This window comes from Sphaeramia orbicularis, chromosome 24 (assembly GCF_902148855.1).
Source record: "Sphaeramia orbicularis chromosome 24, fSphaOr1.1, whole genome shotgun sequence".
Taxonomy (NCBI): Eukaryota; Metazoa; Chordata; class Actinopteri; order Kurtiformes; family Apogonidae; genus Sphaeramia; species Sphaeramia orbicularis.
In genome coordinates this window covers 78,110-92,582 of record NC_043979.1, presented here as the reverse complement: position 1 = coordinate 92,582, position 14,473 = coordinate 78,110, and the positions used below count along the sequence as shown (strand labels likewise).

At 39.4% G+C, this 14,473-nt stretch overlaps 1 protein-coding gene across 1 annotated transcript in view; it reads right to left on the bottom strand.

Moving 5' to 3' along the window:
- Nucleotides 1–14,473, bottom strand: part of LOC115414910 (gamma-aminobutyric acid receptor subunit rho-1-like) — a 44,031-nt gene that overhangs the window by 26,957 nt on the left and 2,601 nt on the right. Inside the window, exon 2 of the mRNA XM_030128272.1 lies at nucleotides 1,764–1,833. Coding sequence (XP_029984132.1) covers nucleotides 1,764–1,801 — 38 coding nt within the window. The 5' untranslated portion in view covers nucleotides 1,802–1,833. The remainder of the gene's footprint in view (nucleotides 1–1,763; nucleotides 1,834–14,473) is intronic.

The following is a 14,473-nucleotide window of genomic DNA, read 5'->3' as shown; positions in this document are numbered from 1 at the left end:
TTTTGGTGGTTTAGGGTGATTTTTGGGTGGTTTTCTTGTGTTGTTTGTGGAATTTTGGGTGTTTTTTTGTGTGTGTTTAGGGTGGTTTTTGGGTGGTTTAGGATGATTTTTGTGTGATTTAGGGTGATTTTAGTGCAATTTAGGGTGTTTTTTTTGGTGGTTTAGGATGATTTTCCTGTGTTTTTTTGTGGAATTTTGGGTGTTTTTTGTGTGTTTTGGGTGATTTTTGGGTCATTTAGGATGATTTTTTGGTGGTTGAGGGTAGTTTCTGTGTGGTTTAGGGTGGTTTTTGTGAAGTTTGGGGTGATTTTAGTGTGATTTGGGATGGTTTTCAGATGGATTTGGGTTGTTTTTGTTTTTGGGTTGTTGGCTTGCTCAGCCCAGGTTTTGCTGCTGCCGCCGCTGCCACTGAGGGCAGCAGGAGGCTGGTTTATGTATGAAGCTGGGTCTCTGTATAAATGCAGCTGGTTTAAGGGTTCATTGGTCCTAAGGGTCTGTGTAAATGCAGCTGGTTTAAGGGTTCATTGGTCCTAAGGGTCTGTGTGAATGCAGCTGGTTTAAGGGATAACTGGTCCTAAGGGTCTGTGTGAATGCAGCTGGTTTAAGGGTTCATTGGTCCTAAGGGTCTGTGTGAATGCAGCTGTTTTAAGGGTTCACTGGTCCTAAGGGTCTGTGTGAATGCAGCTGTTTTAAGGGTTCATTGGTCCTAAGGGTCTGTGTAAATGCAGCTGGTTTAAGGGTTCATTGGTCCTAAGGGTCTGTGTAAATGCAGCTGGTTTAAGGGTTCACTGGTCCTAAGGGTCTGTGTAAATGCAGCTGGTTTAAGGGTTCACTGGTCCTAAGGGTCTGTGTAAATGCAGCTGGTTTAAGGGTTCACTGGTCCTAAGGGTCTGTGTAAATGCAGCTGTTTTAAGGGTTCACTGGTCCTAAGGGTCTGTGTGAATGCAGCTGTTTTAAGGGTTCACTGGTCCTAAGGGTCTGTGTGAATGCAGCTGTTTTAAGGGTTCACTGGTCCTAAGGGTCTGTGTGAATGCAGCTGGTTTAAGGGTTCACTGGTCCTAAGGGTCTGTGTGAATGCAGCTGGTTTAAGGGTTCACTGGTCCTAAGGGTCTGTGTGAATGCAGCTGGTTTAAGGGTTCACTGGTCCTAAGGGTCTGTGTGAATGCAGCTGGTTTAAGGGTTCACTGGTCCTAAGGGTCTGTGTAAATGCAGCTGGTTTAAGGGTTCACTGGTCCTAAGGGTCTGTGTGAATGCAGCTGGTTTAAGGGTTCACTGGTCCTAAGGGTCTGTGTGAATGCAGCTGGTTTAAGGGTTCACTGGTCCTAAGGGTCTGTGTAAATGCAGCTGGTTTAAGGGTTCACTGGTCCTAAGGGTCTGTGTGAATGCAGCTGGTTTAAGGGTTCACTGGTCCTAAGGGTCTGTGTGAATGCAGCTGGTTTAAGGGTTCACTGGTCCTAAGGGTCTGTGTAAACGATGCTTTTCCAGAGGTTAGGGTTAGGGTTGAGTTCATTGCAGCTTGTTGTCGTCACACTGGGTTTGTGGGGAAGGGTCCAATAATCTTGTGAATTTCTCAGTTGTGAAGGATAAGAATAGATTATATAAAAGCTGGGTCAGATTCCCAGAAGCAGCCCCTCCCCCTCCACATCCTGCACACAATAGTCTGATTAAAACCTGGACCACGTGTCTGCGCTTCCGTTGGATTTAATCTGCGCTGTAAGATTTGACCCTTTGACTCGTGTTTGCGTTTTAATTGGACGGCCTACCTGCCAATCTTGTGACCGGGCACTTCTGTTAGAGGCATTTCTCTTTTTGACCTGAAAAATAAAAAAAACACTCTGTCATTTCACCAGAACACAACACCAGACCCCAGCGATGAGGGAAACCTGCAAGTATGAATGTAGTAAATGGGAAAGCACAAGAAATTTGAAAAAAAAAAAAAAAAGAGAAATAAGTGATTTTTTTCAAAAATTAAATTGATACGTTTACTAGATTAGAGTATTTAAGTATATATAATCTATATTACAAAACCCAGGTGGTCTCTGTGTGTGTGTTGCTATTTACTTCAGAACTGATAAACTGGATCACACACAATAAGGCATTAACCACAGGATAGCATACAGGCTAACTTAGCATGTTAGTATTAGCAAACACACAATAAGGCATTAACCACAGGATAGCATACAGGCTAATTTAGCATGTTACTATTAGCAAACACACAATAAGGCATTAACCACAGGATAGCATACAGGCTAACTTAGCATGTTAGCATTAGCAAACACACAATAAGGCATTAACCACAGGATAGCATACAGGCTAACTTAGCATGTTAGCATTAGCACACACACAATAAGGCATTAACCACAGGATAGCATACAGGCTAACTTAGCATGTTAGCATTAGCAAACACACAATAAGGCATTAACCACAGGATAGCATACAGGCTAACTTAGCATGTTAGCATTAGCACACACACAATAAGGCATTAACCACAAGATAGCATACAGGCTAACTTAGCATGTTAGCATTAGCACACACACAATAAGGCATTAACAACAGGATAGCAGATCTAACATTTATAAAGCCCCCCACCCCCACGCTAACACTGAAAATAAAGTGTCCTGTTCAGTCCTGTGTCTCAGTCTGTGGTCCAGGTCCGTGGTCCAGGTCCGTGTCCATACTAAGATACATACATGAGTCCATTCTATTTGTTCCTAATCTGTGTTCCACCTGAAGCTGAGCTCAGCTCCATATTTGATCACCTCTGCTGCTTCTAGAACCTGTGGATTCCCAGGTCAGATACACCAGTATTACAGAACCTGCTCAGATCTTCTGTGGAAAAGGCTGTGGAATCTTTGTGAAGGTATTTCAACTAAGGAGCTCACAGGTACTTTTAGAATGTTAAAAAACATCAATAATGGTGTTGCTTTTTTTCCCCCAACTTTATATATGAAGTACTTTTAAAATAACCCCAGTGGACCAAAGTACTGTACACTGAATACAATTAATAAAAGCATTAACAAGTAATAAAATCACATTAATAAAATAAGTTAACATATAAAAATAGAAGCAAACTGTCTACATCGCACCAGTGGGTAAATCTGACACTGATCTAAATCATCCACTGGGACAGCGTTCAGAGTGTAGAATTCATATGTGAGCTCTGAATACACTGAACTGAGAAGTCACATGACACACTGATGTAGCCAACATGTAGCTCCGCCCACCTGCTCCAGCCTCACTGACTGCACAGAGCAAAGAACACCATAACATATAATAATAATAATAATAAAATAGAAATACTACTACTACTAATAGTAATAATAATACTAATACTAATAATAATAATACATTTTATTCAGAGGCGCCTTTCTTGGCACTCAAGGACACCGTACAGTAAACAGGAAAGTATAAAACCAGCCATAAACAGAGTACAAAGTAAAAGGCAGGTTAAAAACTGGACAGTGCTATTGTGTTGACAAAGAGAAAGCTCTAAACAGATGGGTGTAGAGTTTGGGTTTGGACAGAGGCAGTGAAGTGGTGTTTGTGAGCTCTGGTGACCAAAGCAGTTCCAGAGAAGGAGAGCAGAACGTCGGAATGTTCTGGTCCATATGGAGGTGGGAGGGGCCAAGGGAACAGTGAGGAGGATGGAGGAGGAGGAGCTGAGGGGGGAGAGGGAGGGGCTACAGGAAGGAGTGTTTTATATCTATATCTATCAATCAATCGATTGATAGATCTCTCTCTCTCTCTCTCTCTCTCTCTCTCTATATATATATATATATATATATATATATAAAATACTCCTTCCTGTAGCCCCTCCCTCTCCCCCCTCAGCTCCTCCTCCTCCATCTGAATGAACTGCTGTATTCTCCATATATGACCACAGTACTGTAGTATACTCCATATATGACCACAGTACTGTAGTATACTCCATATATGACCACAGTACTGCAGTAGTATACTCCATATATGATCACAGTACTGCAGTAGTATACTCCATATATGACCACAGTACTGCAGTAGTATACTCCATATATGATCACAGTACTGCAGTAGTATACTCCATATATGACCACAGTACTGCAGTAGCATACTCCATATATGATCACAGTACTGCAGTAGTATACTCCATATATGATCACAATACTGCAGTAATATACTCCATATATGATCACAATACTGCAGTAGTATACTCCATATATGATCACTGTAGTGCAGTGTACTCCATATATGATCACTGTACTGCAGTATACTCCATATATGACCACAGTACTGCAGTAGTATACTCCATATGTGACCACAGTACTGCAGTATACTCCATATATGACCACAGTACTGTAGTAGTATACTCCATATATGACCACAGTACTGCAGTATACTCCATATATGACCACAGTACTGTAGTATACTCCATGTGTGATCAAAGTACTGCAGTAGTATACTCCATATATGACCACAGTACTGCAGTAGCATACTCCATATATGATCACAGTACTGCAGTAGTATACTCCATATATGATCACAATACTGCAGTAATATACACCATATATGATCACAATACTGCAGTAGTATACTCCATATATGATCACAATACTGCATTAGTATACTCCATATATGACCACAATACTGCAGTATACTCCATATATGACCACAGTACTGCAGTAGCATACTCCATATATGACCACAGTACTGCAGTAGCATACTCCATATATGATCACAGTACTGCGGTATACTCCATATATGACCACAGTACTGCAGTAGCATACTCCATATATGACCACAGTACTGCAGTAGCATACTCCACATATGACCACAGTACTGCAGTAGCATACTCCATATATGACCACAGTACTGCAGTATACTCCATATATGACCACAGTACTGCAGCAGCATACTCCATATATGATTACAGTACTGCAGTAGCATACTCCATATATGATCAAAATACTGCAGTAGTATACTCCATATATGATCACAATATTGCAGTAGTATACTCAATATGTGATCACAATACTGCGGTAGTATACTCCATATATGACCACAGTACTGCAGTAGCATACTCCATATATGACCACAGTACTGCAATATACTCCATATATGACCACAGTACTGCAGTATACTCCATATATGACCACAGTACTGCAGTAGCATACTCCATATATGACCACAGTACTGCAGTATACTCCATATATGACCACAGCACTGCAGTGTACTCCATATATGATCACAGAACTGCAGTATACTCCATATATGACCACAGTACTGCTGTATACTCCATATATGATCACAGTACTGCAGTGTACTCCATATATGACCACAGTACTGCAGTATTCTCCATATATGATCACAGTACTGCAGTATTCTCCAAATATGACCACAGTACTGCAGTATACTCCATATATGACCACAGTACTGCAGTATACTCCATATATGACCACAGTACTGCTGTATACTCCATATATGACCACAGTACTGCAGTATACTCCATATATGACCACAGTACTGCAGTAGCATACTCCATATATGATCACAGTACTGCAATATACTCCATATATGACCACAGTACTGTAGTATACTCCATATATGACCACAGTACTGCAGTAATATACTCCATATATGACTACAGTACTGCAGTAGCATACTCCATATATGATCACAGTACTGCAGTATACTCCATATATGACCACAGTACTGCAGTATACTCCATATATGATCACAGCACTGCAGTATACTCCATATATGACAACAGTACTGCTGTATACTCCATATATGATCACAGTACTGCAGTATACTCCATATATGACCACAGTACTGCAGTATACTCCATATATGATCACAGCACTGCAGTATACTCCATATATGACCACAGTACTGCTGTATACTCCATAAATGATCACAGTACTGCAGTATACTCCATATATGATCACAGTGCTGCAGTATTCTCCATATATGACCACAGTACTGCAGTAATATACTCCATATATGACTAGAGTACTGCAGTAGCATACTCCATATATGATCACAGTACTGCAGTATTCTCCATATATGATCACAGTACTGCAGTAATATACTCCACATATGACTACAGTACTGCAGTAGCATACTCCATATATGATCACAGTACTGCAGTATACTCCATATATGACCACAGTACTGCAGTATACTCCATATATGATCACAGTACTGCAGTATACTCCATATATGACCACAGTACTGCTGTATACTCCATATATGATCACAGTACTGCAGTATACTCCATATATGACCACAGTACTGCAGTATTCTCCATATATGATCACAGTACTGCAGTATTCTCCATATATGACCACAGTACTCTAGTATACTCCATATATGACCACAGTACTGCAGTATACTCCATATATGACCACAGTACTGCAGTATACTCCATATATGACCACAGTACTGCAGTATACTCCATATATGACCACAGTACTGCAGTATACTCCATATATGACCACAGTACTGCAGTAGCATACTCCATATATGACCACAGTACTGCAGTATACTCCATATATGACCACAGTACTGCAGTATACTCCATATATGATCACAGTACTGCAATATACTCCATATATGATCACAGTACTGCAATATACTCCATATATGACCACAGTACTGCAGTATTCTCCATATATGACCACAGTACTGCATTGTACTCCATATATGACCACAGTACTGCAGTATACTCCATATATGACCACATTACTGCTGTATACTCCATATATGATCACAGTACTGCAGTAGCATACTCCATATATGATCACAGTACTGCAATATACTCCATATATGACCACAGTACTGTAGTATACTCCATATATGACCACAGTACTGCAGTAATATACTCCATATATAACTACAGTACTGCAGTAGCATACTCCATATATGATCACAGTACTGCAGTATACTTCATATATGACCACAGCACTGCAGTATACTCCATATATGATCACAGTACTGCAGTATACTCCATATATGACCACAGCACTGCAGTATACTCCATATATGATCACAGTACTGCAGTATACTCCATATATGACCACAGTACTGCTGTATACTCCATATATGATCACAGTACTGCAGTATACTCCATATATGACCACAGTACTGCAGTATTCTCCATATATGATCACAGTACTGCAGTATTCTCCATATATGACAACAGTACTGCAGTAATATACTCCATATATGACTACAGTACTGCAGTAGCATATTCCATATATGATCACAGTACTGCAGTATACTCCATATATGACCACAGTACTGCATTATACTCTATATATGATCACAGTACTGCAGTATACTCCATATATGACCACAGTACTGCTGTATACTCCATATATGATCACAGTACTGCAGTATACTCCATATATGACCACAGTACTGCAGTAATATACTCCATATATGACTACAGTACTGCAGTAGCATACTCCATATATGATCACAGTACTGCAGTATACTCCATATATGACCACAGTACTGCTGTATACTCCATATATGACCACAGTACTGCAGTATACTCCATATATGACCACAGTACTGCAGTATACTCAATATATGATCACAGTACTGCAATATACTCCATATATGATCACAGTACTGCAATATACTCCATATATGACCACAGTACTGCAGTATTCTCCATATATGACCACAGTACTGCATTGTACTCCATATATGACCACAGTACTGCAGTATACTCCATATATGACCACAGTACTGCTGTATACTCCATATATGATCACAGTACTGCAGTAGCATACTCCATATATGATCACAGTACTGCAATATACTCCATATATGACCACAGTACTGCAGTATACTCCATATATGACCACAGTACTGCAGTAATATACTCCATATATAACTACAGTACTGCAGTAGCATACTCCATATATGATCACAGTACTGCAGTATACTCCATATATGACCACAGTACTGCTGTATACTCCATATATGATCACAGTACTGCAGTATACTCCATATATGACCACAGTACTGCAGTATTCTCCATATATGATCACAGTACTGCAGTATTCTCCATATATGACAACAGTACTGCAGTAATATACTCCATATATGACTACAGTACTGCAGTAGCATATTCCATATATGATCACAGTACTGCAGTATACTCCATATATGACCACAGTACTGCAGTATACTCCATATATGACCACAGTACTGCTGTATACTCCATATATGATCACAGTACTGCAGTATACTCCATATATGACCACAGTACTGTAGTATACTCCATATGTGATCAAAGTACTGCAGTAGTATACTCCATATATGACCACAGTACTGCAGTAGCATACTCCATATATGATCACAGTACTGCAGTAGTATACTCCATATATGATCACAATACTGCAGTAATATACACCATATATGATCACAATACTGCAGTAGTATACTCCATATATGATCACAATACTGCATTAGTATACTCCATATATGACCACAGTACTGCAGTATACTCCATATATGACCACAGTACTGCAGTAGCATACTCCATATATGATCACAGTACTGCGGTATACTCCATATATGACCACAGTACTGCAGTAGCATACTCCATATATGACCACAGTACTGCAGTAGCATACTCCATATATGACCACAGTACTGCAGTATACTCCATATATGACCACAGTACTGCAGCAGCATACTCCATATATGATTACAGTACTGCAGTAGCATACTCCATATATGATCAAAATACTGCAGTAGTATACTCCATATATGATCACAATATTGCAGTAGTATACTCAATATGTGATCACAATACTGCGGTAGTATACTCCATATATGACCACAGTACTGCAGTAGCATACTCCATATATGACCACAGTACTGCAATATACTCCATATATGACCACAGTACTGCAGTATACTCCATATATGACCACAGTACTGCAGCATACTCCATATATGACCACAGTACTGCAGTATACTCCATATATGACCACAGTACTGCAGTATACTCCATATATGATCACAGAACTGCAGTATACTCCATATATGACCACAGTACTGCTGTATACTCCATATATGATCACAGTACTGCAGTATACTCCATATATGACCACAGTACTGCAGTATTCTCCATATATGATCACAGTACTGCAGTATTCTCCAAATATGACCACAGTACTGCAGTATACTCCATATATGACCACAGTACTGCAGTATACTCCATATATGACCACAGTACTGCTGTATACTCCATATATGACCACAGTACTGCAGTATTCTCCATATATGACCACAGTACTGCAGTAGCATACTCCATATATGACCACAGTACTGCAATATACTCCATATATGACCACAGTACTGCAGTATACTCCATATATGATCACAGTACTGCAATATACTCCATATATGATCACAGTACTGCAATATACTCCATATATGACCACAGTACTGCAGTATTCTCCATATATGACCACAGTACTGCAATATACTCCATATATGACCACAGTACTGCAGTATACTCCATATATGATCACAGCACTGCAGTATACTCCATATATGACCACAGTACTGCTGTATACTCCATATATGATCACAGTACTGCAGTATACTCCATATATGACCACAGTACTGCTGTATACTCCATAAATGATCACAGTACTGCAGTATTCTCCATATATGACCACAGTACTGCAGTAATATACTCCATATATGACTAGAGTACTGCAGTAGCATACTCCATATATGATCACAGTACTGCAGTATTCTCCATATATGATCACAGTACTGCAGTATACTCCATATATGACTACAGTACTGCAGTAGCATACTCCATATATGATCACAGTACTGCAGTATACTCCATATATGACCACAGTACTGCAGTATACTCCATATATGATCACAGTACTGCAGTATACTCCATATATGACCACAGTACTGCTGTATACTCCATATATGATCACAGTACTGCAGTATACTCCATATATGACCACAGTACTGCAGTATACTCCATATATGATCACAGTACTGCAGTATACTCCATATATGATCACAGTACTGCAGTATTCTCCATATATGATCACAGTACTGCAGTATACTCCATATATGACCACAGTACTCTAGTATACTCCATATATGACCACAGTACTGCAGTATACTCCATATATGACCACAGTACTGCAGTATACTCCATATATGACCACAGTACTGCAGTATACTCCATATATGACCACAGTACTGCAGTAGCATACTCCATATATGACCACAGTACTGCAGTATACTCCATATATGACCACAGTACTGCAGTATACTCCATATATGATCACAGTACTGCAGTATACTCCATATATGATCACAGTACTGCAATATACTCCATATATGACCACAGTACTGCAGTATTCTCCATATATGACCACAGTACTGCATTGTACTCCATATATGACCACAGTACTGCAGTATACTCCATATATGACCACAGTACTGCTGTATACTCCATATATGATCACAGTACTGCAGTAGCATACTCCATATATGATCACAGTACTGCAATATACTCCATATATGACCACAGTACTGCAGTAATATACTCCATATATAACTACAGTACTGCAGTAGCATACTCCATATATGATCACAGTACTGCAGTATACTCCATATATGACCACAGTACTGCTGTATACTCCATATATGATCACAGTACTGCAGTATACTCCATATATGACCACAGTACTGCAGTATTCTCCATATATGATCACAGTACTGCAGTATTCTCCATATATGACAACAGTACTGCAGTAATATACTCCATATATGACTACAGTACTGCAGTAGCATATTCCATATATGATCACAGTACTGCAGTATACTCCATATATGACCACAGTACTGCAGTATACTCCATATATGATCACAGTACTGCAGTATACTCCATATATGACCACAGTACTGCTGTATACTCCATATATGATCACAGTACTGCAGTATACTCCATATATGACCACAGTACTGTAGTATACTCCATATGTGATCAAAGTACTGCAGTAGTATACTCCATATATGACCACAGTACTGCAGTAGCATACTCCATATATGATCACAGTACTGCAGTAGTATACTCCATATATGATCACAATACTGCAGTAATATACACCATATATGATCACAATACTGCAGTAGTATACTCCATATATGATCACAATACTGCATTAGTATACTCCATATATGACCACAGTACTGCAGTATACTCCATATATGACCACAGTACTGCAGTAGCATACTCCATATATGATCACAGTACTGCGGTATACTCCATATATGACCACAGTACTGCAGTAGCATACTCCATATATGACCACAGTACTGCAGTAGCATACTCCATATATGACCACAGTACTGCAGTATACTCCATATATGACCACAGTACTGCAGCAGCATACTCCATATATGATTACAGTACTGCAGTAGCATACTCCATATATGATCAAAATACTGCAGTAGTATACTCCATATATGATCACAATATTGCAGTAGTATACTCAATATGTGATCACAATACTGCGGTAGTATACTCCATATATGACCACAGTACTGCAGTAGCATACTCCATATATGACCACAGTACTGCAATATACTCCATATATGACCACAGTACTGCAGTATACTCCATATATGACCACAGTACTGCAGCATACTCCATATATGACCACAGTACTGCAGTATACTCCATATATGACCACAGTACTGCAGTATACTCCATATATGATCACAGAACTGCAGTATACTCCATATATGACCACAGTACTGCTGTATACTCCATATATGATCACAGTACTGCAGTATACTCCATATATGACCACAGTACTGCAGTATTCTCCATATATGATCACAGTACTGCAGTATTCTCCAAATATGACCACAGTACTGCAGTATACTCCATATATGACCACAGTACTGCAGTATACTCCATATATGACCACAGTACTGCTGTATACTCCATATATGACCACAGTACTGCAGTATTCTCCATATATGACCACAGTACTGCAGTAGCATACTCCATATATGACCACAGTACTGCAATATACTCCATATATGACCACAGTACTGCAGTATACTCCATATATGATCACAGTACTGCAATATACTCCATATATGATCACAGTACTGCAATATACTCCATATATGACCACAGTACTGCAGTATTCTCCATATATGACCACAGTACTGCAATATACTCCATATATGACCACAGTACTGCAGTATACTCCATATATGATCACAGCACTGCAGTATACTCCATATATGACCACAGTACTGCTGTATACTCCATATATGATCACAGTACTGCAGTATACTCCATATATGACCACAGTACTGCTGTATACTCCATAAATGATCACAGTACTGCAGTATTCTCCATATATGACCACAGTACTGCAGTAATATACTCCATATATGACTAGAGTACTGCAGTAGCATACTCCATATATGATCACAGTACTGCAGTATTCTCCATATATGATCACAGTACTGCAGTATACTCCATATATGACTACAGTACTGCAGTAGCATACTCCATATATGATCACAGTACTGCAGTATACTCCATATATGACCACAGTACTGCAGTATACTCCATATATGATCACAGTACTGCAGTATACTCCATATATGACCACAGTACTGCTGTATACTCCATATATGATCACAGTACTGCAGTATACTCCATATATGACCACAGTACTGCAGTATACTCCATATATGATCACAGTACTGCAGTATACTCCATATATGATCACAGTACTGCAGTATTCTCCATATATGATCACAGTACTGCAGTATACTCCATATATGACCACAGTACTCTAGTATACTCCATATATGACCACAGTACTGCAGTATACTCCATATATGACCACAGTACTGCAGTATACTCCATATATGACCACAGTACTGCAGTATACTCCATATATGACCACAGTACTGCAGTAGCATACTCCATATATGACCACAGTACTGCAGTATACTCCATATATGACCACAGTACTGCAGTATACTCCATATATGATCACAGTACTGCAGTATACTCCATATATGATCACAGTACTGCAATATACTCCATATATGACCACAGTACTGCAGTATTCTCCATATATGACCACAGTACTGCATTGTACTCCATATATGACCACAGTACTGCAGTATACTCCATATATGACCACAGTACTGCTGTATACTCCATATATGATCACAGTACTGCAGTAGCATACTCCATATATGATCACAGTACTGCAATATACTCCATATATGACCACAGTACTGTAGTATACTCCATATATGACCACAGTACTGCAGTAATATACTCCATATATAACTACAGTACTGCAGTAGCATACTCCATATATGATCACAGTACTGCAGTATACTCCATATATGACCACAGCACTGCAGTATACTCCATATATGATCACAGTACTGCAGTATACGCCATATATGACCACAGTACTGCTGTATACTCCATATATGATCACAGTACTGCAGTATACTCCATATATGACCACAGTACTGCAGTATTGTCCATATATGATCACAGTACTGCAGTATTCTCCATATATGACAACAGTACTGCAGTAATATACTCCATATATGACTACAGTACTGCAGTAGCATATTCCACATATGATCACAGTACTGCAGTATACTCCATATATGACCACAGTACTGCAGTATACTCCATATATGATCACAGTACTGCAGTATACTCCATATATGACCACAGTACTGCTGTATACTCCATATATGATCACAGTACTGCAGTATACTCCATATATGACCACAGTACTGCAGTAATATACTCCATATATGACTACAGTACTGCAGTAGCATACTCCATATATGATCACAGTACTGCAGTACCCACAGTACTGCTGTATACTTCATATATGATCACAGTACTGCAGTATACTCCATATATGACCACAGTACTGTAGTATACTCCATATATGACCACAGTACTGCAGTATACTCCATATATGATCACAGTTCTGTGGAAACTGCAGGAGAATGAGTTCATGGAACAGGATCTGTGATTGGCTCTGGGATAAATGCTAACATGTGGTAGTAGACACACCCATATTTGGTGCCTCAGTACTGTGGTAGTAGACACACCCATATTTGGTGCCTCAGTACTGTGGTAGTAGACACACCCATATTTGGTGCCTCAGTACTGTGGTAGTAGACACACCCATATTTGGTGCCTCAGTACTGTGGTAGTAGACCCACCCATATTCGGTGCCTCAGTACTGTGGTAGTAGACACACCCATATTTGGTGCCTCAGTACTGTGGTAGTAGACCCACCCATATTCGGTGCCTCAGTACTGTGGTAGTACACATTACCAAAAGTAAAAGAGGAAAAAAATAAAATAAAATTCATAAAAATGTTGAACTTTGACCTACTTTTTCCAAAACGTAATG